Source organism: Hippoglossus hippoglossus, chromosome 14 (assembly GCF_009819705.1).
Source record: "Hippoglossus hippoglossus isolate fHipHip1 chromosome 14, fHipHip1.pri, whole genome shotgun sequence".
NCBI lineage: Eukaryota > Metazoa > Chordata > Actinopteri > Pleuronectiformes > Pleuronectidae > Hippoglossus > Hippoglossus hippoglossus.
In genome coordinates, this window is record NC_047164.1 from 15,378,704 (window position 1) to 15,405,604 (window position 26,901).

General features: G+C 40.3%; 2 protein-coding genes across 7 annotated transcripts in view; one reads left to right on the forward strand and one right to left on the reverse strand.

Annotated features, from left to right (window-relative positions):
- gria3a (glutamate receptor, ionotropic, AMPA 3a) overlaps positions 1 to 4,393 on the forward strand; it is a 72,492-nt gene extending 68,099 nt beyond the window's left edge. Inside the window, exons 14-16 of one of the 3 annotated variants that reach the window (XM_034606306.1) lie at positions 413 to 527; positions 1,729 to 1,977; positions 2,916 to 4,393. In XM_034606306.1, the coding sequence (XP_034462197.1) occupies positions 413 to 527; positions 1,729 to 1,974 (361 nt within the window). In that variant the 3' untranslated portion in view covers positions 1,975 to 1,977; positions 2,916 to 4,393. Of the gene's footprint in view, positions 1 to 412; positions 528 to 1,728; positions 1,978 to 2,915 lie in introns of those variants that run through there. The other 2 variants (XR_004616025.1, XM_034606307.1) reach the window with 2 other exon arrangements.
- A 906-nt stretch (positions 4,394 to 5,299) lies between these two features.
- thoc2 (THO complex 2) lies at positions 5,300 to 26,819 on the reverse strand. Of its 4 annotated transcripts, none has more exons than XM_034606310.1 (39): positions 26,450 to 26,819; positions 23,998 to 24,053; positions 23,506 to 23,597; positions 23,219 to 23,270; positions 23,013 to 23,083; positions 22,515 to 22,636; positions 22,268 to 22,401; positions 21,807 to 21,967; positions 21,555 to 21,647; positions 21,170 to 21,325; positions 20,716 to 20,888; positions 20,338 to 20,533; positions 20,157 to 20,195; positions 19,894 to 20,024; positions 18,989 to 19,090; positions 18,206 to 18,290; positions 17,611 to 17,704; positions 17,426 to 17,506; positions 17,210 to 17,306; positions 16,879 to 16,996; positions 16,571 to 16,750; positions 16,245 to 16,409; positions 15,678 to 15,953; positions 15,369 to 15,510; positions 14,833 to 14,990; positions 14,288 to 14,416; positions 14,052 to 14,183; positions 13,768 to 13,952; positions 13,051 to 13,226; positions 12,597 to 12,699; positions 12,089 to 12,474; positions 11,752 to 11,810; positions 10,245 to 10,280; positions 8,223 to 8,354; positions 7,977 to 8,043; positions 7,743 to 7,888; positions 7,415 to 7,491; positions 6,217 to 6,263; positions 5,300 to 6,125 (listed from the first exon to the last, which is right to left on the reverse strand). In XM_034606310.1, exons 1-38 carry the CDS (start codon positions 26,512 to 26,514, stop codon positions 6,236 to 6,238), a joined length of 4,695 nt encoding a protein of 1,564 aa, XP_034462201.1. In that variant the 5' UTR covers positions 26,515 to 26,819; the 3' UTR covers positions 5,300 to 6,125; positions 6,217 to 6,235. The 4 variants fall into 4 exon arrangements, 3 of the variants coding, with proteins under 3 accessions (XP_034462201.1, XP_034462200.1, XP_034462203.1); XM_034606309.1 differs by having other exon boundaries at positions 5,300 to 6,128; XM_034606312.1 differs by lacking the exons at positions 5,300 to 6,125; positions 6,217 to 6,263 and having other exon boundaries at positions 7,320 to 7,491.
- Positions 26,820 to 26,901: the final 82 nt, after the last annotated feature.

A 26,901-nucleotide genomic window follows, 5' to 3' on the forward strand; every position in this document is an offset into this window, starting at 1 on the left:
CTTGCTAAACTTCAAAAAGGCTGCACATAGCAACAACAACAACAACCCCAAAAAAGTGCCCTCAGCGATTCCTGCCTCTGTTTCCTCTCATTCTGTGAAAGCTATGCAGCAGCTGCTTTATTCTGCAAGTTCAAATCTGTTCCTCTCCTTGTGATCAGTGTGTGCCGATTACTCAAAGCGATATAGATGGGGTCTGGCATGCTAGGGTAGTCATGGATTATGAAAGGTCATATATTTATATCTATATATATATATATATATTTATTTACATACTGTAGTATTGCTTGCTTATCTGTGATGTGTTGGCCAGGACCCTACTCTATCGCTTTGCACAGTATAAAGTAGTTTTAAAAAAGTTGAATAACATAAAATAACATAATAAAATGTTATTTATGTTATTTCCCACGTGAAGAACTCCTGTAAACCTTGCAGTATTGAAACTCAGTGAACAAGGCATCTTAGACAAGCTGAAAAACAAATGGTGGTACGATAAGGGTGAATGTGGAACCAAGGACTCTGGAAGTAAGGTCAGTCGCTGCAGGTCTTTTTACACTGATTGCCAAATGCATTTTGACCCAACTGTTCATATGCAAACATCCAAAGCATAAACATTGTGTCAGACATGTAAACCACGACATGATATAGTATCTGAACACTCGAGTGACCGAGACATTAACGACTAGATCTGCCTCACACATAGTCCAATGTGTTTATTCACACTCTGATCATGATTCATTACATTAACATGTTACTGTCGTATGCAGACAATTCTAAGATTTGTAAAAATTGCAGCATGATCACACACTATTTTCTTTTGACTTCATACCATCCAATTTGAAAAACCATAGAATTGAAACCATTATACTGCTATCTAGTCTTACCAAACCTCTATTGAAATTTAGTTTATTGGTGTTCTTATTCATTTGTATGCAAACAGCGCATGTTAACTCTGACATGACCGGCCGTGTTTCCCCCCAAAAGGCGTCCTCACTCTGACACAGACCCCACTGACCTTTAAATACCATCTGAGCACAAAGTGGTCCGATGGCATTTAATAGTCATGTCTCATAGATGGAGTGTCCGAGTGAGGAACTTTCTTTTCTTACATCTTCAGTCCATTTAAATAAGTTTATCCGCCAGTTAACGGACTTTTTTAGACATCAAGTGCAGAAGTTACACTTGACGGCCTGTAAACTATCCCTCAGGGCCCGGATGCAAATGGTAAAACTCACATAAATGAATTTCAATATTACTGTTTGGCTTTTAACAGCAGCAAAATGGTTCAATTCGCCCTCCACAGCTTTGCCACTTTGATTGTACAAATGCAGTGTGTTGACGTTGAAGCAGCTACAGTGTGATAGTGACTGAGGGTTTAATGTGTAGACCTGTACGACCACGACCTCCTTCCTTTAGAGGTGGTCTCGTAAAGAGACCATGAAGCAGCGTAGATAGCAGCTCTCTCTCTCTACATTCACCTTCCCAGCTCTTTAGAGTGGAAATCACCCAAGAGGAGGAATTAGACACATTTAGGTTTTATCACACCTATTGGTTCAATTTAGCAACTACACCTCAGGAGACACAATTAGCTCCTCAAGAGTTTCTGTGTAGCCGTAGTGCAGCAGAATGTACATTTAGGATTTATGTTAGCGTGGGTGTAGATGTTTGTTTGTTGGTCAGCCTCAAGTCGGTTTTGGAAAAAGTCTTAATGGTGGTCTTTACCTCCCCCAGGACAAGACAAGTGCACTAAGCCTGAGCAACGTGGCAGGAGTCTTCTATATTCTGGTAGGAGGGCTTGGCCTGGCTATGACCGTGGCTTTGATAGAGTTCTGCTATAAGTCTCGGCAAGAAACCAAAAGACTGAAGCTGGCAAAGAACGCCCAGAACTTTAAGCCAGCCCCTCCGGCAAACACCCAGAATTTTGCCACGTACCGTGAAGGCTACAACGTGTACGGGACAGAGAGTGTTAAAATCTAGAGGGTGAGTTGTTTTTGTTGACCTGAAAGTTTCTGACTTGAATTGGAACGTTTTGCGATGTGGAATTGAATGAATGTATGTGTCAATGACTGTGTGTAAAGATGGATGACATCAGATTTCAACTGGGGCAATTTCCACCAAATGTATTAGGAAAAGTAACCCGATGTGAGAACCATGTTCAGGAAAGTTGTACTTGACATGTCTCATCCAGTAACACGGAGGAGGTAGGGTTTACGACCTACAGCTCAGCCAGCCACCAGGGGGCGATGGAGATGTTTTGGCTTCAGTTTCAGGGAGCTTTCGCGTCGTCCATCTTTCTTCACAGTCATTGGTATGAAAGAGTGAATGATCAACATGTACATCATGAATTATTTGTCTTTCACGTTGAGTGAACCCATGACGTGATCTGCTGTGTGTCTTCAATGTGTGTTTGATTAACTCATGATTGTCTTTCTCATAAAAAAAACGTGTATGATACAAACCATGATGGAGGTTAGTATTGAATTCTGTCTTTACCTGTAAAATGTGCTGTAAAATATCTGATTTGTACCTCCTCCTTTACGCCTAAATTACCGACTTAGTATAATTTCCCTTTGCCAGTAGAGACGTGTGCCTCTGTTTGTTCCCACGGTGCGTCAATGTCACAAACGCACTGAAAACCGAGGCGCTCTCTCACCTCGCTGTGTTTCCAAATTAGCCCGTTCACCCGGGTGTCTCGTTTTCATCATTGCTAGTTGGAGCTGATAAAACCTTTATGTCTAGCACAGATTCATTTGACCCAGGAGTGAATGCCCATTGCATCCATTCCCATCGCAGACGTTAGTGGGTGTTAGTGAGTTCTTTGACCAGTGGAGAAGGGCATTTAGAGTCGTGGTGACAGCTGAAGATTTCTTTCCTGCATCTCATATTTGTCCTTTGCACATCCTGTCTTGGCTTTGCAGAGAGGAAATGTGTCGATTCCCACTGGTGCATCTGGATGGAAACAGCCCCTGCGTGTGACCCCGACACCTCGCGGCTGGCATCCCGGGAGCAGCAGCCTTCCTTCTCATCAGCTTGGACACAAGCCTACAAGTTAACAAGTGCTCATTTTGGGGTCGTGAGACCCGTCACACTAACAGAGGGCAATGACGCAACAGGACTTTTTGCTTCTGGAAACATGGAAGTTGCCTCTTGTAGTGCCTTATGGAGCATTTCGGCGTCATGGCAATGCAATTAAAATTGAATTCACTTGAAAACAAACAAAAAAAAATCTGTGGACGTTGGGCAAACCATTGCTTCAAATGACAATTAGACGAACTGTTGTAATTTTTTTCTATTTTGAAGAAGAAGAAGAAGAAAAAAAAGCCATGAATTGCAATCAAAACATCCTGGAGTACTTATTGAGTCACTGGAATCCTTTACTGACATATTTTGTGGTGAAATCTTGAGTTGGATAAATGTTATATTTAGTGAAGTAAAGTCATTTTCTTGTTTTACTATAAGACTATTTTCAGTGTCATAATATTTAAGACAAGCATCGATCGATAAGGATAAGTACCAATAAACCAGACGACATTTCGCCCCAGTTTTCATGCAGAAAATATCAATAATATGAAAGTAGTGGTCATCTTAGGTGGTGTTACTGTGGAAGCCTGAACGTACAACTGACTCTGTTTTCACTTAGACGCTTGTTTTAAATCAACTCGCTGAGACTGCATTTGTTTTAACTGCCACACTTTTGCAGCGGGACGGTTTTTTATTGACATGAGGTCGGCTTTTAATCACTTGTGCCATACTTTGAAATTCAGAAGAATTAGAGAATCCTTTAGACGTAGGTGGCCGACCCCCCCCCCTTTTTATGTAAGAGCATATTCAAAATGGTTCGACTGGGCTTATGGTTTACACTTTGTACACACTTAGAAGCTGCTCTCGTGTAAATGCACCGTCTGCAGCTGTGGATCTTTCTGGTCTACGATAACACACCATGGCTTCTTTGGTTGTGATGAGCTGTCCGCGTCCATATGCAGAAGGAGAGCTGGTGAACTGTACATTGAGGAGAGAGCTATGAATGAAACATTTGTCTGTTTGTATAAGTGAACTTTTTATAAAACTGAAGGGAGAAAAAAAGCTGAAAAAAACGCTACAAACCATGTTCGCCTACATTCGTTTAGTATCTCAGACTTTCTCATCCTTTTTCTTCCCAGATAAAGTGCATGTGAATTTGGTGATGCGTTTTTCGCCAAACTGCAAACTCCAGAACGGACCCTGGTTTATTGTCGGCTGACGACGTTAGATCCACTTTGGTTTTTAGTTTCTCCAGTTCATTTGTAACAGTACCTCAGCCATGAGAGTTGCATGTGTGGACACAGTGAACCTCTGTGGAGAGGACATGTACAAAGGATTTTATTACATTTCCTTAATAAAAGCAGGTTTATATTCATCTTGTGCACTCACGTCTTTTTTTCCTTTCCAAGTAGAAAGAACATCTACATACACTCAGTGTGAATGTTGAACAAGACAACCTACAGGCTATTTTCAAGGATTAAGAGTAAATGGAATAAAAAATAACTTAATTTTTTTTCTTCTAGTTTTATTTTACTGGCGATAGTTTACACATTTAAGCCTTTTTTTCTTTTACAGTTGCAAATGTATCCAGATATGAGGGAAAAAAGTGGATTTTGAAGTGTATTTAAATTTTTCAGGTCCCATGTCAGTAATTTTAGAAAAGTTTTACAGAAAGAACTTTATCTGGTACAAACTGCAGAGGGAGACAGTTATGAGTTTAATTAGTGTAGTTTCAACTGGATAAACGACAGATCCATTTCAACTCAAATAAAACTTTATCATAACAAACACATTTGATCAATAAAATGCTAGTCCATAAACAAAATGTACAAATAACTGTTAAGTTTACATACAGGTCATTGACCAAAATGTAATTGACTATGCAATCCCTTGAAATGAACTGGAAGTATAGTAACTTGATTCTGCAAACATCGCAAACAAGTTTTTCTCCCCAGAAACATTCCTGTGATTTTATAGATCAAGATGCAGATAGATCAAATACAGTGTTGGTGCCGCATCATTTTAGCATGTGACAAAGAGCTGAATGTTACCGAACAGAGTGTAAACATGAGTTTAGGATTTGATGTAGAAAATAAAGACGTTCTGGTTATGAGTGACACCGGGTCACTGACTCATCTAAATGTATTTCAGTGAGTTTCTATCATTCAACTGTATCTGAGGTACAACCTGTAAAAATCTGTCTCTACAGCCGCTGAGTGACTTACTCTCTGTTTCATAAGTTTCCTGTTGGTGGAGAAGGAAATGAAGGTAAGAGACAATATGAAAGTGACACACTAGGAAAACTATTATTTATTGGTTTTTGTTTTTAAAAAAAACGCTAACACTCATTGAGTACAGCAGATAAAATCTCCAAAAGTCATTTTTAAACAGTTGCATTTGGAGTACAGAACGCGTTTTTTGTCAGGTTTTTTTTTCTTTACAACTCTACATTTGAAGGTTGAACAGGCATTTTTATAAATTATGTAAAAACCTGATTAACACAAAATCACAAAAGGACTGAAAGGGACATCCAAAAAAAAAAAAAAAGAACTAACATGATGTGAACGTCATGTTACCCTCTTTATTATTGTACATAATATACAAACTGGTCCTTTGTAGAATTTATCACTTGTGCCTACTGTCTTACTAGGATTAAAAGGTGGAGATAAATAAATATAAGTATCTAATTATCTCAAAAGAATATGAGGTAAGTGAGTATGGAAAGCAAGTTAACTCCAATTAAACGAGCAAAAAGCAAAGCCTGACAACGTACAAAAAAATACAAATGTTCACGCATACGATTTTTGAATCATGACCAGATCCTTCCCAGACAAGTCATACAGTAACAACTGGTTCCAATTAGAATAACAATAACATTGTGTAGAGAGCAGCACATTGTTCCCGTACTGAATAACAAAAACGGAAAAAGATAAACTGCAGCAGATTCACTGTGTAAGTGGAAAAAGAACGAGTGGAGTTGAAGTAACTACAGCTAGCGACACTCGGGAGGGGAGTTCACAGAAAAAACAACACAGGCAGAGAATGAGAGTAAGAGTTAACAACATGGTACAGATGGCAGAGCAGATAAAAGCACAGCTTCTCCAGTTCTGCTGCGGATCAGAGAGAGAAAGTGCATCAAACACTGAGCATACATCGTCCTATCAAGAGCTGTTTGCCAAGAATCTGAAAGCATCTTACCTTCACTGATTAGTGCACATTATCTGTGCTTGTCAGAGGATTTATGAGTGGGATTGTTAAGGGAAAATGTGAAATTAATCAAAAACTTAAACGCTGACAACTGCTGAATTATTGACAAAAATTTGTTTTGGCATTAAACAGTCGAGTCTTTCAGCTTCCATGCTCCAGACTGCGTATCAAAAGGGTGTTCTGTTAACCAATACGGTGCAACCAGGAACTTTTCCATTACAGGAAACAACAAAAATATCAATAATAAACCGGAGGGGCTTTTTGAAATGCTGGTTGTTGAAGACAGAAGCGAGCAGCTAAATGCTCAAATTAGACAATCAAATAAATCTGAATCTCTATAAACAGATTCTGACTGTGGATATGCAGAATCTGTAGGCGAGGGACAACATTTTGGGGGGAACCGAGGCCTTCTGGTTTCTGTTTCACGTTTGAGCAGGCTTCGGTTGCCAGCAGTTAAACTGTCCGTGTGGAGACGGAACACACAGCCCGAAATACATCAGCTATCTGCTTTTTCATTTATCAACATTCATATTCACATAGCTGGTAATAGAGTAGCCAAAATGCAGACTGGACCTAAAACACCTACAAAAAGTATCATCGTTTGTGTTTTGGGTGAAAAACACGTTCGACTCAGTGGTGAAAGAAACTAGTCGGACTGTAAACAGTGAACGGCAAACGGAGGATGGAGTCTTGGCTCAGGGAACCGCTGAAGACACCTGAAGCCCCAAAATATTGGCCGTCGTCCCCAGACGCTAATTTGAAATCACACGATAGCCGATTGGGCTCCGAGACTGTTTTAGGTGGAGGAGGAAGTCTTATTTGCAAAATGTAAAAGGGAGTCTTCACCACAATTAAATAGTTATTGCATCTGAGTGTTTAGTGACATACGGCAGATGAACAAGTAATAGTGTCATAATGTAAACTATTAAGAACCGCGAGCAGCTGAACGTTACCGAACACTTTGAAACAATGATACATAAGAATATCTTTTCAAAACAAGCTCACTCTGCCGGCGATGACCAAACATGCGAACAAAGCAGGTGATCCCAGCTAACTTTAGTGATTCAATGTGGCAGAAAACAACAGCTAAGTAGAAATATTCAGCAACTTTTAATATTAAAATATTCACACTTAAAAATACAAATAAAACTGATTTTTCATTGAGGTGTTCCTCTATGTTTAAGGATATTGCTTTTTCTCTTCCTTTGCTCCACTGCTGTCCCTCTTCTCTTTCTTCTCAGATTTCTCTTTGTCGTGTCTGGACTCCTGGAGCACATGAACAGAAACAAGTATGAATTGAAAAACATGTTAGTGGTAATGGAAATAAGATGGGATTATTTAACAATATTAATGTCCCAGTCATTGGTGAATCAATGAATATACTCAGATTAAGTAGAAGTGTCTTCGGCAGAGAGGTGAGTGTTAAAAGTTCATGAACTAAAGGTTAGTGTTCACTACATTTCAACCAACAGACCAGGGGAGTGTGTGGCGGTGGTGCAGTGACGAGCTGAGCTGACCTTTTTGCCTCCGGAGGACGTTCGCTCAGGTTTCCCAGACTCCGCCTTCTCCTTGCTGGAAGATTTGGATCTTTTGCTCTTCTCTTTTTCAGCAGAAAGCGGCGAGTCACACAAGGGACTTGTGCTCTTTCTGTTTTTGGAGGAATCTGGGAGGAAAAGATTTGGTTCCTGCACTTACTGCATTGTACATTACCAAGTTAATGGCTACGTCAGATTTTGAGAGATCAAACTTACTGGTTCCATTCTCGTCCTTTCTACGTTTGGTTTCTAGGTTCGTTTCGTGGTCATTGACAATATGGTCCTAAAAGAAACATGACATACCACGTTAATATATATCCTGACCATTCTCTTGATCATTATACTACTAAAAACGGGCTGCCTTTAGAACAAAGTGTATATAGGAGACTTCTATAAATTCACAAGGATGACCTTTTCCAAAAACCCATTTGACAACGTGCAGTGTTCTTGCAAAATACTGACTCGTTTCCTTTCTTTCCGATCCTTTTCTTCCTTCTTCTCTTTGGATCGGCCCTGTGCGTTCTCTGAGTCTTTCTTCTCCGTCTCCCTCTCTCTGCTCTTGGACCGGGTTACTGAATTGTAGCTGATGTGATGCTGCAAAGACATTTATATATGAACAGAACAAGACAAAAGAAAATATTTTAATGTTGTCGGGAGTGTTTAAACATGGAATGTTACTATTCTTAATACTACGTTATTGTGTTACAAGTAAATAACACATACACAACGTACAAAAACAAGGATGGACAACAAACTGAAATATTTCTTGGCTATTTCCTCACAATCCCACAATGCCTGATAATTGGATCCATAAATCTATATCCAATAGCGGGACTAAAAAGGAAGTTGTAGAAACGCCTTTGTTAAAGTATCACTGTTGATCAATCCCGGAGTCTTGTAACAAGTATTGATCGAGCTGACATTAGTCATTGATAAAAACAGTGTGGATTCCTACATATATTTAGGTCATAGGAAGCACTGCTCCAAAACCAGACTAAATAAACTGTACAATTCTAAAAAGCTTCTAAAGCATGAGCGCTCACTGCTGTCCCATGTCTCCAAATAAATTATGAATTTACAATTTTCATTAAATTCCATCAATTGATTAATGTTAGCTCCCAGTGGAAGCAGGACAATATTATAAGTAATATCACTTAGTGTCAAGCAGAAACTACAACCTATGGCTCAAGTTGAAAATAAGAGGAACTATGACTTAGTTGTCAAGGCGCTACTTTAGTTAGTTTATTAGTTAAGAGTGTTATAGACCATTTATTAAATGTTTGTATACTGCTTTTGAATATTGTATAGTGGGACTTAACATGAAGTGCCATCATGCAGGGTTTACATACATCTTTCTGCAAGTGTTGATGTGCCAATAAGTGATATATAGTGATTTATATAAATATAGACCTCAGCACATGACATCTAGTTACTGATGGTCTTCATACCAGAGAGCATTCAGTGCAACACATTTTACATTTTAGTGGCAAAACAGTACAAAAAACCAAACGGATCAACAGAAAGAAAAGATGATAGGAAGACAGATACAAGGTTATAAATGATGCATCTACTTTATATTATCTTGAAGGGAAAATTAAGAAGAAGAAACTATAGAAACCAAGGAAATAAGGTCATTTAATTGAGATTTATTTTACTTTTCTTTTCATTGGTGTCTTAAACCCAAATTATCATCACAGTGATTCAATGTAGAGACAAACAAAACCTGGAGGGACCTATGAGTGTTTGGTGTTTATGTGACACCTTTTGTGTTTTCCTCAGATTCAATTTGGGTCCCATGTGGCTGTAATAAGTTTTGAAAACTGTTTATTGTTATTCTCTTATGCAATAAGAGAACAGAGCTGATAAGTGTTTTCAAGTGACCGCTATTATTTAAAAGTATTGGACCACTTCAATTGAAATCCTCAAATCCGCACAACTTATTATTTATACTAACAAAAGATCGAATTACTGTGTATTGTGACCACAGGGTCGTTCATAGTGACGGCCAGAGAATAATCACACGGCTGCAGGGCTCCTCGGTTTTATGAAACCTTTTGTTCTATTTTAACGTGTTGTTGTTTTTACATCCCACAACGTCACTCATATCAACCTGGTTTACAGCCACAGGAAGACTGTTACTGTACACTACCTGAACAGCATCAAACAGCAGACAAAGGTATGGACTAGCTGGAGCATCTTACAGATAATGAACTGGGGGGGAATCAAAACAGACACTCAAATTAGCCTTACGTTTGTCAGAAACATGACTCCATGTTAATCGCTGAGTGTCTGCTGGATGTACAGGCAACTGTTTACCTTAACAACTTATAATATGTCAGATGTTTTCAGCTTATTCTGCTGCCTCCAAATGGACTTGAATCATGACATGAATCAATTCAGTGTGAGAATACATAGAAGTTCAAATTCCTTCAAAGAAAAACAGACAATGTGAGAAAAGGTGCGAGTAGCAGAGTTGGTTCAAACCTTGGATGTGGACTCCTTGGGTTCGTTGCTATTGTCCTGTAGGGATGAATGGAGATGACAGATGAGCTGGGAGGGGGTGGGGTTGGGAGGAGGTTTTCAGACAGCAGTAGAGAGTTGGAAGAAGGGGTGGGGGGGACTGGGAGTCGGGTCAGGCCGGACCAACAGCATACTTCGCCCTTGACCTCTGACCTTCAAGGACTAAGGCTTTGACAAGGTTATTACATACGAGGGTTCATAGGCTCAACATCTGGAATGTCAATACTAGAAATAGAAATACCCTGAGCATATATGAAATAACTGCTAAGTCATATTACTACAGACATGTCTGCAATTTCACGCAGCATAATATAAAAGTTCTACAGTGCAGCTGGTATTCAATACATCTAAAGTGCAAATTCTGTATTTACTGGATGTGTGTCTGCCTGTGTGTGTAAGACAAATCACTCAGTTCTTATGTGCTTGACTGCATCCCTACATAGGTAACTGTTGCTGTCACTTACAGTTGAGGAATGGATAAGACACATGGAGCCTATTTCTCTGGCGAAGGGTAAAATTAAGACCTATCACAAGCTTCCAGTGGTGTGGGCAATGCTCCAGACGATTCAGGCTTCGCCCACTCTTTCCCTCTCTTTGTAGTGGCAGGCTTATTTTCTTCTGCATTTTTGGCCGATTCAAAACTGTGACATTCATTTTCTCCGATGATCTCGGTTGCTGGTGGCTCTGATTTTCCATTGAATGCTTGCCAGGAGGTAGTACGACTGATGCCGATGGTCGGTAGCTGTGGTGATCGCGTTGTAGAGGCCAGCAGGACAGACTGGATACGCATCATGTGACGTAGGACTGCATGCAGGTTGGTTTAACAAACGTAGATAGAAGAGGGGCCGATGACTCAGCTGGAGCAGACAGGCACTTCTGCTTGATGCCATTCGACGCCGCGCTGGATCCAGGCACGTCGAGGGCCAAACGAAATAACATCACTTTAACCAGGGTTTCTTCTCAGGTCGCAAAAACGGGGAAAATTCTTGGGCGCCATTTGAAGTGGTAGAACGCTTCTTTTGTTGTTATAAAAAAAAAAAAAACTCAGCCACTGGAACAGGCGAAAGCTCTTGATTGGGTAAGCCATTTAACTTCGGGTGAATATTATTCTCAAAAAAGCAAAAAATCCACAAGGAATATAGAAGTGCTTAAAAAATTTCTTTCCAAGGCACACTGACTGCTTTCATAAATACGAAAATAGATAACTATTTCAATATGAAAATACTCAATATTTACAATATTCTTTTGGCTAAGTCTTTGAGGGGTTTTCTCCCAATTCTGCAAAATATTATGCTGATGTCCATGGAATGATTTCCAAATCCCTTGGATTTGGCCAGGATTTCCAGGTGCCACGCCTGCATGTACGACAACTCTCCTTGGTGATCTTCAGGGCTGCTGGAATGTGCAACGGCAGGGAACGCTCCGGCAGATAGAGAAGAAACGGGCACAGCCTTCCTCAAGCCATACTAACCTTAACAGACGAGGAGTGGGATGGAGAAGAGTGAGTGTCGAGCTTTCGTCTTTTGTGATCTGTGAAAACAATAAGAGTGAATTTGTGAAATTTGATCAGCCACTTTCCATCTTTTCTACACTGGAAAATAATTCTACAGTAAAAAGCACAACTTCCTGTAACCATTTTCTTGACATGGAGTACTGAATGAAATGGGTTAAAATAACCACATCAAGCACCTAAATAGAACAATGTGATCCAACTCTGATAGTCATATGGGGTGTATACGTTTATACTGTATTTTATGAGCTGTGCAGAGAACACAGCTGAATAACAGACAACCAGAGATGATGCTTACCCCTCTCAGACTCGGCCGATTCTGATCTGAGACCTGGTGACTTGAGGGACCCCGCCACAGCGCTTCTGTCTCCTTTCTCCTTGCTCTTGGACTCCTTGATGGCGTCGCGCTCCCTGGACGGCTCAATGGGCTCCCCGTTGCCGGCTTTGGCCTTGTCATCTTTGCTGCTCTTCTCCTCGACCTTCACTTTCTCCCTGTCAGCCTTGGGGGTCTTCTCCTTACCCTCACGTGCCGGCCGCTCCTCCTTTCCCGCTCTCTCGTCTCTCTGCTTCTCCCGACGGTTCTCGGCCTTTGTCTCAGGAGTGCTGCCCGGTGTCTTTTCCTTTTTCTCTTTTTTCTCTTTCCCGCTCTTCTCTTTGTCATCCCGCTCTTTTACGGCTTTGGTGCTGCAAAAGGATTGAAATTTTCAGTTTCAAAAATTGTTTCATACAAGATTCGACTGATCCTAAAAAGGCATAATAGCTTTGACTCAGCACATTAGTGTCGTAGCAGCTCTTGAAGAACCTACCTAATGAGGGCACCGTTCCCATTGCTGGTGGTCACTTTGGCCGCTGCACTGTTGGCTTTGTTCACTGGCTTTGTTGTCGCACTGGATTTATCCTTTCCCCGTTCTGCATAAAAAAAAAAAAAAACAAGAACTGTATGAGCCCAGGATTTATGAATAGTACTGATGTGCGTGTTCGAGTTTGGAGCAATGTTCGATTTCAATAAAATGCTAACGACAACATAAACTGTACATGCTGATGGATCCCAATGTTTAACTTTTATGACTTTCAACCAATTATCTAGAATTTTGTTGCAGACATATCTGAAATGTAATAATTTAGCAGTGCAATCTTAAAACCAGATCTAAACTTACTCAGGTACAATATTACACATCAAATGGCAGCTTGATTTCACTGCATGTTTAATTGCGAAATTAAGAAGCACAGCATTTGAATCAGTCATGTTTCATCACTCACCACCATCCTCTGATGCCCCCTCGTCTGTCTTGTTTGTGCTGGTGGTGGGCTTGCCTGTGCTGCCGGGGCCGTTCTGCTGACTGGCAGGGGTGGCACTGCGCGCTGGCTGCTCCTTGTGATGAAACTCATTCTCAGGGACCATGTGCACCTTCTGGCCTTTCAACCGACCTGAATAACTGTAAGACGCATAAAGGGTTTGCACAAGGCAGACACAAAAACCTCCAAAGTAATTGATTGTCACACGGTTTTAAAAAAACTTTCAGAGAGAAGAAAACAAAAGGTATTTGAGAGCTAAAACATGGAATTTTCCTGCAAAAACAAACCCAAGTATACGCAGCTATAAAGTAACACAAGTGAAAACTGAAGTTCAGACGTAATTTATCCCTGAGGGTGCGATTTAGTCGACATAAAACAGGAGCAATTCCTTGTTGATCTTGTTAACTTTCACTTGAGTAACACTCAAAGGTTGAATTACACATACTTTGAAAAGCAAGCCATCCCCTATATGCAGAGTAGAGCTGAAAAACATTGTGTACTGAACAACTAAATCAATAAACACTCAAATATATCTAGAAACTCAACAGAGCCCAGTGCAGAGTGCAAAGGAAGCACACTTGTGTTTCAATCTCCCATGCTTCCCTGTTTTTATGGCATTTCACAAAAATAAATTCACTGTATGCTCCACGGAGAGCTGAACAGCACACAACGCTGTGTTACCCCATTGCTAAGGCATAGAGGTCTGGCCTCTTGTCCTTCTCCTCAAGGCAGATCTTCTGGACACGGCACTCGAGCGCTTGGCCCAGGTTCAGGACTTTGGGATAGCAGGGCAGGATCTTGGTGAGCACGATGAGAATGTTGCGGATGTGGGTGTAATCTCCCGTCTCCAGGCAGTGAACTGAAGCCTTAAGTAACAGAAACAGAGTGAGTGAATATAGATACATGCACAACTTCCACTTGGCTTTACTAAACAGAAAAACAATATTAAAGGAAAGGCAGCTCACTTTAGTCAGCATGTAGTGCCATTTGTGCACCACATGCCTGAAGTTCTCATAATCTAGCTGATCTGCTTTGTTCCCTCCATCAAAGCCGGTGGCTCTGAAGATGGTCAGGAAGCCAGGGAAATTCACACAATCCTATGACCACACAATAAGAGGAGACATAAATAACCACTTTACATCATACATCTGTAAACACAACATATGAACATATTTTGCATGTGTAGAGCCGGTAGAAGTACCTTCTCATAGATTGCACGATCGCTGTGCCAACGGGTCACCGTCTCCAGCATGCAGCAGAGGAAGCGGCCGTAGCGGTGAGACTCGTTCTCCGTGCAGCTGGCCACAGTGTAAATAATGGCAGAGAAAACCTGCAGTGACCCAATGTAGTGGTTAGAAAAAGCTACAAAGTCTGTGTGATTATTGCCAATATCTGAGAGCTGCACTTAATTGTGGCCTCTCAACATTGAGATTTACAACAGTGGTCTTAAAAACCAGCAGTTGTGAAATGTTCCTTTCAAGCTTTAAATTGTTGGAGCACTTGAGTGGTTGTTGAACCGCTTGAATTTCTTCTTTAGTGTTATTTCAATATTGGTACTATTTCTGCTGATTTGGTGAAAATGTTAGCCTATATTATCCCCCTCCTTAATCACATTATTCGTGTTTATTCCTCTTCTCATAAAACACTTTATAGCTTTAAGAAGACTGCAGTTAAGATATTAAAAGCCATCATCATAAGTGCATTAAGATCAGAGTGTGTACAGTATGTTGTTTCAGAGTGTCTTACCCTGTCATAGCAGAGAAGGGTGCAGAAGTTGGGCGTTTTCTGCTGGTGGACGAGCTCGACAAAGCGGGCGCAGTACACAGCGTCGATGGAAGAGAAGATGCAGCGCGGGAACAGACAGAGCTGCAGGAACTTTGTGATGGTCTCATTCTTTGTGGATTCTGTCAGGAAGCATATTAAGTTGTGTTAGTAAGAGAGACCAATAAACATTAGATTAACCTCCAATATTAATGCTGTGATCATAGTCAAGTCTTGATGAGCTTTTACTGGATGTCCCCCATAACTACATTACTAGTCGTGTTTAGACTGTATCTAAAACTGACTGAATACTACCATGAACATTAAACATCTATTTGTGAAATATTGATTTTATTCTAGTAGGTTACTTGGGGAGAAACTAAACTTTAAAGATCAATCACATTTAAAATGGATGGTGTTTTCTTTTTGTCAACTGAAAAAGGGCAGCCTTCTGGAAGAATGAACACATGCAGTGTAAGATGCATCATTAGTGTCACAGGCATTAACATTAGAAAACTCACTGGCAAACAACCAGTTGTCTTTCTCCAGTTTGAGACGGTGTAAAACCCTTTGGACGTGTTCCAGCTGCTTCTTCTCCTCCTCCTGCAGTTTCTCCTGCAGGGCAGTGCAGCGTTCCTTCTCCTTCTTTTTCTTATTCAAGGGCTATGTCAGAAGGAAACCACAGCAATATTCAAACCACATATATACAGACACCTATGCAGCACTGATAGTGACCTACTGCTACAACACCAATCCTTGAATTACGAGTGGGTTTCGAGTAGAATGTAAATTGGGGATTATATGTTGACATTTGTGGAACAGCTACTCACAATCTCTGGATTCTCTTCAATGGCTTTAATCTGGACCTTGAGCTTGTTGACCTCACGTTCATATGCGGCGTGAGGCACAGCCAGATCATACATGGTGAGGGACCAGAAGGTGGCATAAAACTGAGGGCGGAGGTCATCCCACACCCTGGAAGGATGAAGCGACACCACAGCCTCGTGCACCGGTGTCATCACCTGTTCACAGGCTGCCACGTATTTGTGTACCTTCTGCTGCTGCCGGTTGCCTTTCTCCCCTTTCTTCATCTCGTCATACTTTGACTGTGAGTAGAAAGGATTTAGTTAAATAAAAGTTTTCTTAGTGATAAATAAATGTGGATTTGGGTATAGGGGTTTTCCACAGATAAAAATAAATACAATTTATCCATGATATCTTCTTAAATCGTTTTCCACACCAACAACAGAGGTCAGTCTTAAATAGATCAAACTTTCAGTCAATAATCTTACAAAAATCTACACCTGATCATTGTGTTACTAATAAAGTCTAGAATCTCCCTCAATAACAGGAATGTGACGTGATGCATTGACAATCTGAAAGAGCAGTCGACTCACCAAAATCTGATGGGCGTACATTGGCCGAGACAAGAAGAAGGCAGCATCATGCGGAGTGTGGAACTGGTTACAGAGGATGTCAATCGAGGGAACCCGCTTGATGTAATCCTCTGTGCTGAGGTTGGAGGCCAGAAAGCCACCAAACTGCAGCAATGTGTCATGACACTGCAGGAAGACAAAGAATTTACTGAGCAACAAAAATAGACTAAAATAATTATGTTTTAGATTCATTTAGAAAGTAAGAAGTGAGCTGGTAGGTATATTGTTGACTTAACTGCTAAAAACAAGAAACTGGTTAAACTCATACAATAAGAGAAGGTGTATACCTGGTCATAGAGATGGCCAACAAGTTTAAGGTGTTTTTCTCCACCTTCTAAGAAAACCACACCATTCCGTTGCTGGGCCATTAGCAGACACAGTGGTAGGGCCAGTTCATGGTCCAGTAGTGCATCCTTCAGACGCTGAGATGACTTCTTTGTGTTCCTGATCTGGCCAAAGTAGCCGCCCTGTTGTCAAAAATCACATCCACAATGACATGGAGGTGAGCTCGAATACATCACCGGTACAGGTAATCATACAGATCATGCTCGCAGGTCTACATTAGGGAATAATAACTGTACTTGAATCTTTATACCTCTGCTTTGAGTTGCTCCCCTCCGGTCATGGCCTCTAACTGTTCTGAGGTCATCTCATCTGTGATCTCAATGCCGGCCATTTTCTGGACCACCTCTTTCAGGATGAGCAGGTCAAAACTGCAGGGGGAGAAGGGACATGTATCTTTTTTTAATCACTGCTCGTCAAAATGCATTGCATTAATGCATGGAGTACAATTTCACAGGGAAAACATCTCCTGCTTTTACTTGGTAGATAGTGATAGACTAAAACTCAAGCAGAGCTTGAACTCAGCACATCCTGCAAACCAGTCATCCATTGTTGTTTCCCTATCATAATTTGGGGTCATGTACCTCTTTCCTGCTTTCAGCTGATTGGTGACATACTGAAGGAGGCCAGCCAACTCAATTGGGTATTTTCTGAACACAGCTCCACAAAGACTTGCCAGACCTTGGATAAAAAGGGGAAAGATTCATATTTTGATACTCATGAAAACAAATCAACAAAGGTCCCTCTTTTTCTGATGTGACTGCGGTACGGTAAAAGGCCAGTGAGGTGTGAAGACATACTCTGAAGCCATGAGGAGATGGTAGTGTCGTCATGCTTCATCTTCTCCTTCTCAGGATTGGCAAGAGCCTCGATTATGCAATCTGAAGACAGAGTTAAGTAGAACGACAGAAAAAAGCCCCACTTCGCCTGAAACCCATTGCCTCCATTACACATACGCACATACACACTGGGCAGTGTAGGATACAAGCCAAGACATCATAGTTGAGGGATGTGAGGTATTTCAGTGAGTCCACCACTGGAACAATAAGGTTGTCGTACCACTGGATCTGAGACAGCATCTGCGAAACAACAGAAAAGGGGATATATCATCATCAACTACAGAGGATTAACAGCAGATTATACCTGAACCTGATGTCACCTCCATATCTCCACAATGTGACCTAACAAATCTGCTGAGAACATCTTTGTAGTATATGTGTAACCTATAGGGAACGTTATGAGGAACTCATGTTTTAAAATATTGGTGAAGTAGGAGGCAGAGATGTGTAAAAATGCAGACGAGGCTACATGACACATCCTCCCACTGCTGCATTTTTAACAAGTCTTTAATTTTAAGTGCAGCAGGAACACAGTCTCATCTTTACCCAGCTTTTACCAAATGGCTTTTACTTAGATTCATAAATGCATGATTTGTTAGCAGAGCACGAGATGCAAGCGATTGCGAGGGGAAGATATTTTTTACTGTAGAAATCTGGAATCAACATGTCTTTGTAATTTGTTGACTTAATTCAAAATAAAAGTTAAGTTAAATAACTTTAACCTCAACAAAATATACTTACATAATCAAAGAGGATAGTGGGATTGCTATGGCTCAGCTTGCCAATCTGCCTTCCAGACTGTTTCACATTCTCTTTGGTCAACCGCCTGTGGAGGGGGAGAAAAGACAGGAAACGGCGGATTAAAACACAAGACGCTGCAAACAGTGGTTTAAGCAAAGACTGTCACCTCTGTAAGCATCACAGCACACGTCTCTGCATGTTTTCACAATTGGATACTAGTCCATTCCACTCAGTGATGATTATTACATTTCCAAATACAAGATGTGCAACTTAATATATTTTTTAATTATCCCGAAAAGGTTCTTTGTTTTTCGCTTCTAAGTCATGAAATAAATGCTTCTGTAAAAAAGCAGCAGTAAGATATAAGAAAAATGACCATAATATCCTGATCGCAATGAATGCCTCATGATAATGTGGTGTGTCAAGGCTATTTTATTGTCCAAGATTAGAAACACTCCACTATCTGTATTGACTAGTCACTGGTGATGGTAAGGTATTATTCCAAAGCATGATAGTGAGAGGGTAGAGAAATGTCCCGGAAAAACTATTGAAATAACCAATCATTTAAGTTTAATTAATCTTGCAGTATTCTGCAGCACAGAACAGGTCTGAATTAGCTGGTAAAAATGAGTATCAGATAGAGCACATTTCAAATATACATATACATAACAGGGAATATTCAAGGACACAAATACTGTTTGAGATGCATTATATTTCAACCACAGGTGAAGAAAGACGAGTGATTGCACAGTAACAATACACTGGTTTTGTAAAGTGACCTACTTCATAATGTATTTGGCCCTTTCAACAGTCTGCGCTTTGACTTTAACCAAGAGAGGATGACTGGAATACGTCTCATTCTTCCATTGTCCATATAACCGATACCTGAGGGAATATAAATAGAGAAACCACCATTAAACACAAGTTTATTAAGTATGGGATACTGGCTGCCTGATAACAGAAGGTTCATTGTCTGCTTGATACGTCACTTTTTATTCTAAATTCAATATATTCATAATATTCCTATGAATGTGAACCATTATTTGGGCACAGCGCTGAAAATAAACAACAACAACAACACACTGATTCACTAAGCTCTCACATAAAAAGTCATATGCAAATCTGTGTTGAAAGTTTTCCAATACAATAAATACACTTTAAAGCAGGAGTAACTAAAAACCTAGTGTACATTTTGTACTCAAGTAACCTCAATTATTTTGCTGGTAAATGTCTCCTTGTATCTGTCTTTTAAGGAACTTCCGACTAGATTAGTTTTTGGGGGAAAAGTGTCAAGCTATGAGAATACTTTAAAATTATCAACAAAGTGCTAATATTTTCAGCGACTAAGGAAACTGCATTGTTAGCTGCAACAAAATGACAAACAACTAAAAGGAATATAAATCCATTGGGAAGATGGGGTGTCGATGCAATGATCAACAATGTTCCAAAATATTCAAACAAGGCTCTAAAAATAAAATCCTTGTGTTGCTCTGGAGAAAAAAAGGTTTGAAAAAAATAACACGGGAAAATCACTTTGCATTGAAAAGGATGTTTCGACTGAATCTGACTGCGTGTTCTACTATTTTCATGCTAAGTAGTTAACACCATCCTGGCGCCCTGCCTGAGGGTTTACTATTCAATGATTCAATTACAGAGTGCTGCATGAAGTGAGTGTGAGAGTATCTCACCTGTGCCGGTAGGGAAACAGTTTGAAGAGGCCCCACAGTTCCTCAGACATGCAAGCATTACACTCCATTAGGGAGAGCGAAGGGAGTAGCACCTGGTCTGCAATGCTCAGGAAACAACTGAGTAGTGTGTCCTGCAAAATACAAGATATAACATGAATAAGTTAGAAATAAACTGGAAAATCCATTAAAGCAAAACAACAGAATGTATAGTCATTGAAATATTAACCAACAGCAGCATCATAAAATTCTGTTTTTATATTTACCATTTTGTCTTTGACTTCAATCTTGCTGTCACTTTGGTACTGGGAAGCAAAGGACAAAAGAAAGGATTAGTATGTCAGATTTAGGCTGTTTTGCAGATGGGACAGGGTTTCCCCTACGTCTATGGGGAAAGCAATCCTAGGGGAAACACTGTGGGTTCATGTAATGGTTACAGTTTTGTACCTCTTTCATGAAGCCCTTGCCCAGACGCACTATCTTGGCGAAGAGGATGGGGTCGTGGGAGAGGTGAGGGCCCAGGTAGCAGAGCATGCTGAACGTGTCCCTGCGTAGGTCCTCAAAAATCTCTGCAGGCCGAGGTGCGCGCTTGTTCCTCAGTGGATGCGCTATACGTCCCTTTGAACCTTTTGGGACACCAGCCCTGTGAAGAACAGACCAATGTGTCAGAGCCTTTGTTTTGTACCAGACTTATTTCTTTATTTTTAACTTGACATGTTAGTATCAGCAGGTCAAATTGTGTAATTGAAGTTATGCATGCTTTTTCTGTTCAGACCACACATGGTGGGCAGTAAGTGAAACAATCAAGTGGAAAAAAATCTGCACCTTCTGTAAAGAGGTTCCACAGTCAGGTGTACAAGCTGGCAGAGAGCCAGTGCAATGGCCTTGTGAGACGTAGCATAGAAGGAAGGCATCTGGTCCATAATACTCTGGGCGTGTTGCCAGTCTCCAATTCTAAGCAGCGCTTCCAATAGACCAAGCTTCTGGTTATCAGGTGGCTGTGGGCACAGAAAAGAGTAGAACCGAGTGTGTGTAAATATTTCATATATCATAGTTTAGCGACATTTGATAAAAGGCAGATAGAGCACAGCCGTCAACAAATACTGGGCACAGCTGCTGTCACACTCCAACGTGATACATTTTTAAAACCGTTCCTATTTATATCTCATTATCGTGTGTGGAAGGCTGAAAACATACTGTAGTTATCCAAGGTAAATAAGGAACCAGCATCTCAGACAATTTGCACAGAAAAATATGAACCTAACTCAACATTTCATACCTTCTCATTCTTCTCCTCATCTTTCTCTTTCTCCTTTTCTTTGTCTTCATTCTTCTCTGAAGGCAACACAACCATGACCAGCTTGCGAGCAACCTGCTTGGCCTCTGAGATATCCCGTTTGTGTTCCTCTATGATGGTGGCATCTTGTGGCATAAGCTGGAAAGACAAGAGAGGTAACAAAATCCAAGAATTCAGACTGGGAACAAATTGTACTCCAAGAAATTTCACGTAGATGATAAAAACACTTTGACCCAACGGTTTGGTCGTAGAATTCAGCAAACATATTCATCATGGAATGATTAGAGTCCCTAGCTTCAGGTTTGCAGAATTTATATTCCCTAATTCTGACATCTTGACATTTGATGTCTTAACTACTTTTGCTTACATGTACATAAAGATCTTCCAGCTCTATCAGGTTGTGGTGAAGCAGAGCAGCAGCAATGTGGTAAAGTGACGTGGGGGTTTCCTCATTGGGCTCCTGAGGAAAGACACAAGAAATGAATAAATACAGTTAGTCAAAAGAATATCAAATATAAGTGACAAAGTAGGCTCCAGCATAAATATATATTTAGTTTCTGGGTTGGTTTATACTGCAAGACCCATTCTAGGTTTAATTACCCAATATCAATGTTCTCACCTGGTAGAATTTGAACTTAAATCCCAGGATGTGGCAAAGGGTGAGTGGCTCACACATGTAGGACTTGATGAGAGACAAGAAGAACTCATCTTGGTCAGATCGACTCTCGTACACCTCAAGGATGATGTCCAATACACGATTCGGATCTAAGTTGAAACATCCTGAAGGCAGAAGAAAAAGAAGAAGGTTAGGCAACAGAACACAAGTGGAAAAAAGCAGGTACATGAGGACAGACTTTCTGTAATATACAGGGGCCAGGCACTGTATAATTAACAGCAGCATCAATGCAATGAAAGGTAACCAAGTCAATTTGATGCAGGTTCTGGCATAAGTTTCGGTGAAATTAAGGAAGTAATAACTCCATTATCATCAAACCCCTAAAACACACCACAAGACTGAAGCCAAAGACACAATAACCAAATATTCAAGGCAGTGACCCTGAAAAAAGATTTGTTTGATACCTATGAGGGACTTGATGCTCTCCAGAACAAGATGGCTGGTGATGTTGCCTGAAAGGTCTTGGCCAAGCTCAGTGATGAGTTTGGCATAGCCCTCATTCTCCTCCCTTAGCAGGTTGAACTTCTGTTGCTTGTAACTGAGAAGAAAGCAAAAGGTTGAACAAATATTTAATACATATTATGAAGCATAATGAGTGTGCCCAGCATATTTATTTTTGTCTACATATCTTTAACTGTGCGCTCTACTTACAATAGTTTAGTTTTGATTTTTACAATCTTCTGATTGAACTGAAGGGCTTGTTTTATAAGTCCAAGAGATTCAAGGGTTTCTGGATCCAGTCTCTCTTTCAAGATAGCCTCTGGAACAAAGAACTGAAAGAAAAAATGATCAAGTCAATTAGTTTATTTGAGTTGTTTGTTACAGACCCAGGTATCACGATCAATAATATATCTATGACATCAATAGGAAGGGGAACTTGAAATTCTTATACATGTATCACAAGGACAATGGAAATTAGTAAATTTCTAAGCTGGAAATGCGGCAATTAAAAGGATAACTGTTTGATAACTGGACTCTATTTAATAGGAAACCAAGAGAAATGGGAGTAAACATAACATCCTTGGCAGAGGTGACATTACAAATACAAAATGATTTAAGGATCTCATATTGTGGTAATTTCTTAAGCTTTTTAATTCACTTTTAGCCTGAAAATCATTTGAGTCATAATTTAAAGAGATATCTTCTTACCAAACATGCTCCCACCAATTGTGTGTAATGATCACGTTTGATTTTTTCTTCCAGAGCACCTGTTTCTAAATCTGTATAAAATACAATAAAAAGTTAGTCTTTAAGTATGGAACGTCTACTAAAAAGTAAAAATCCATAAAACTATTACATAACACACATATTTTAATTACTTTTAATGAGATATATTTTTAAAAACCAAGATTTACCTAGTATACTGAACACATCTGCTAAAATGGATGGCATGTCATCGCGGAGTTCCTGAAAGAAAAATAAAGGACCATAACATTTAAGTGCATTCAAACATTCAAACTTTTAAGTGCCATGGAAATGGTAGTGAATTCTCTGTGCAGAATCCTGCCATAATAGAATGAACATGGGGAATCAAATGGCTAAAACTAAAACAAAACAATGGCTGTGTGTATTTATAATATACAGGAACAGATACTTCTTTAAGTTTAGCTATCAAGTAAACATTTTTGAAAAGCACATTTACCATCATGTCCCCAAGGACGCTGGTGACGAGATCCAACTTAAGGTTCCCTTGTACAACTTGCCAGCAGAGCTCATATAAGGCGGCCTGTATGTCTGCAGGGGTAAACAGACAAGACAAAAGGAACAGTTTAACTTAAACTGAACCAACAAGAAAAGCGAGACAGGATGGTATCTGAACATTTTTACAATTCTTTTTAGGAACAGCTAAAGCCTTAAAATTAAATGGATAGGTCGGTGTGAGCTTTGCACAAGTGGGAGCAACAATATTTCTCCACTTGTCTTTACATTCGCACATTTTTATCTGTAATAATTTCCATCCGTCACAAACAAAAACAATATATTGTGGATGAATAAGAAACTCTACAGTTAAATGGATACTGTGCTGGAAAAAATGTACACAAAGCTCATGAGAACGGCATTTGTCTAAGCTTACATACATTAACAGACAAACAAAAAGATGAATGTATAGTAGAAATTAGATCATTTAACTTACCTCTAACCTCACTTCCATGATCTGTTTTCTCTGTAAGTTCTTTGCAGAGTTGTACACTATAAAACAAAGAGGGACATTTCTGATCAGTTAGCCTCCACCAACATAGAAAGCAATCATCTCTATAACTGCCTCTGTTTAAGCATATCTGACATACATAATACACCTTTTGTCATGTATTCCCTCCCCCATAAACTATGTAAACACAGTGGCTTTATAAGTTGCAATAAACTGCACCCTAAGATTCCCATAAAGTCTTGATCACTTACGCATGCCTACACCATCCTTATCTACAATATCCCAAACAAAATGAGACATTTGGAAACATGGGAGATATTCCAAAAGTCTATGGAAATGTTTTCCAATATGGATGTGTCCCCACTGACAGTGCAACTGGTTTTGGAGAAGTAGTGAGAAAGGGAGGAAGGTTCATAAACTGTGTCACCTCATCATCTCTTAAAACTTTGAATTCAGCACACCTCAACACATTAAATTACAGTGACACTAATTAAATATCCTCAATCAGCCTAATGGTTGTGATAAGGGCCATTTAGCGTTAACGATGCAAGGCACACTTTGCGAGCTACTACACATGCGATGGTCGGTCAGAGATGCTCAACAGTGCCAAACTGAATGCTTGTCAGGAGCCCAAGGTCAAAATAAATAAGGTCGACATTGACATGATGTTGCCTGGCCATTTTCACTAGTTTAAAAAAGGATACAGCACTAAATCACCTTCACATCTCTGACTGTGATTAATCCCACTGCTTCACAAGCATGAAGTATGGACGCCAGGCATGGACAGATCCAAACATCCATGAAAATGGAGTATTTGACCTGTAATATAGTGGCTACCTAATAATAATGTGATGCATTTGATTAGCTTACCGCAGAGATGCCATTGCATCCCTGAGGTTATAGAAAGTCTGCAGGGCTGACTGAAAAACATCCTTTAACGTAGACCCTCATGCTGTAAGATTTACCAGTGAGCTGAGCACACACACTATCATCATTTAACACTTCATGTGGATTCTGGATTGACTGGACATTACAGCTTTGTTTCTGTTCTGCACAGAGATTGAGATAAATATAGGAGGTGCTTTACACTCAGTGCACATAGGAGATCTGTACCAGAGTCAGAAACATGACAGATACTGAATATAAATGCTGCATTTAAACACATATCAGCGTATTTATTAGGAGCCATATTTACAAGTTGCAACTATCTGAAGCATTTTTCTGTAAAGGTGCCATCAGCTACAGTGAAAAGCATAACGTACAGGACTATGGTTTAAGTAGTTTGACTTAGTGCATCTCACTGAAGGCCTTTCTTAAACATGCAAGGCCCACGACCACTAACAGCAGCTCGGACTGTGGATGAGTCCATTGTGTCTCCGCCTGTACGTGATGATGGCGCTCAAGAAAATGAATCACAATCGTATTACAGCGACGATTTGCCTTTTAACAGTGCTAAAGCTAGCAGCGCCCGCCTGTCCTCAACCTTGATTTGCAGATGTTAAGATTCTGTGCAACTGTCAAGAAGATCTGACGCTGTGATATTAAAGTTGATGGCGGATATCGCGCAGAACGCAGATTCACGTATCGCAATAAAGCTGTAACCGGTGGGTACCAGCAATATCTAGCTCCAGTTAACGTTAGCTAACAACGTATAGCGTTAGCTGGACGTTATAAACGTCTCATCAACCGCAATACTTGAATTATTAAGAGAGAACATTTATCCAACTAAATCATTTTATGTATCAATTGTCTTTTCATGCATCCACGCCAATGCAATATAACGTTTACCAAGGCACCCAAAACCACATATAAACCACGAAGCTAGCTTCACGGCTAACTTTCTATAACATTGTCAAGATTAATCGTTTCCCTCCACTTGATCATCGCCACTGTTAGCATAACAAAACACTGGATAAATAGTTTCTTCATTATCTACTCATTGGTTATCTGTTGGTAGATAGCTTTGGATACATGCTTGAACTTTAGCACATATTTTACAAGTTATCAGCTACATAGTGGAGCACAAGGGTGTAGCTACAATGATGCTAACTAGCTTAGCTTAGCTAGCCATCGTGTTTACAATTTAACGCAGGGTCCAAGGAGAGCGCAAGCTAGCCAGATAGCTAGCATGCAGCTAACGTTAGCCTGTACAAAATTAACGAGCGCATCCATTTTATCGAACGGAGTAAATCAAATGTATTCACTATTAAATGCCAACGGTGTGCTTATCTTGGTTGGGTTTAAACAGCAGCGTCAGCGAGGGCTAGCATAGCCTCTTGAGCTGTTTTTGTTATCTTGCTAACGTTAGCCCGAGCAGACACTTGACAGACTGGCCTCCAGCTTCTCTGCCTGCTACGCAATTTTTATAAACCAAAAAGCAGCAACTGTTACACCCCTGTAGTCTCCCGACACGGCGTTGAAACACATGGGTACTCACAACTCGTGTTTCCCAGTTTTTTCCCAGTTTTTGAACCATTCACCAGGGAGGATAAGTGTCGCCATCTTCCATACACACAGCCCGGATGTCTAGCTCATCAAGGCGCACAGGGTCAAATGTGGTAGCTGGTAGCTAGCCGCTGCTAACTGCTAGCTGAGCGCTGCATGGTGGGAACGTGCAGGTCTGAGGGCTTTGTTAGCAGAGAACTCAGTGTTCTGAGAGGTGCTGCTGGGGATCCACTACTGTGAAGAGGGGGTGACAAGTGTGTCTCACAACTTTGAGAGTTTAAATGCATTAAGCTACCATTCAACAACACAAGGCTTTATTTTCTACTTCAGGAGAGCTTCCTGAATTCAACAATTTAATAGCACAGACATGGTTTCCAAAATCCTCACTGCACTTCTGTGTCATCTGGACCTGCTTGTTGAACTACTGATAATACAACACTGAAC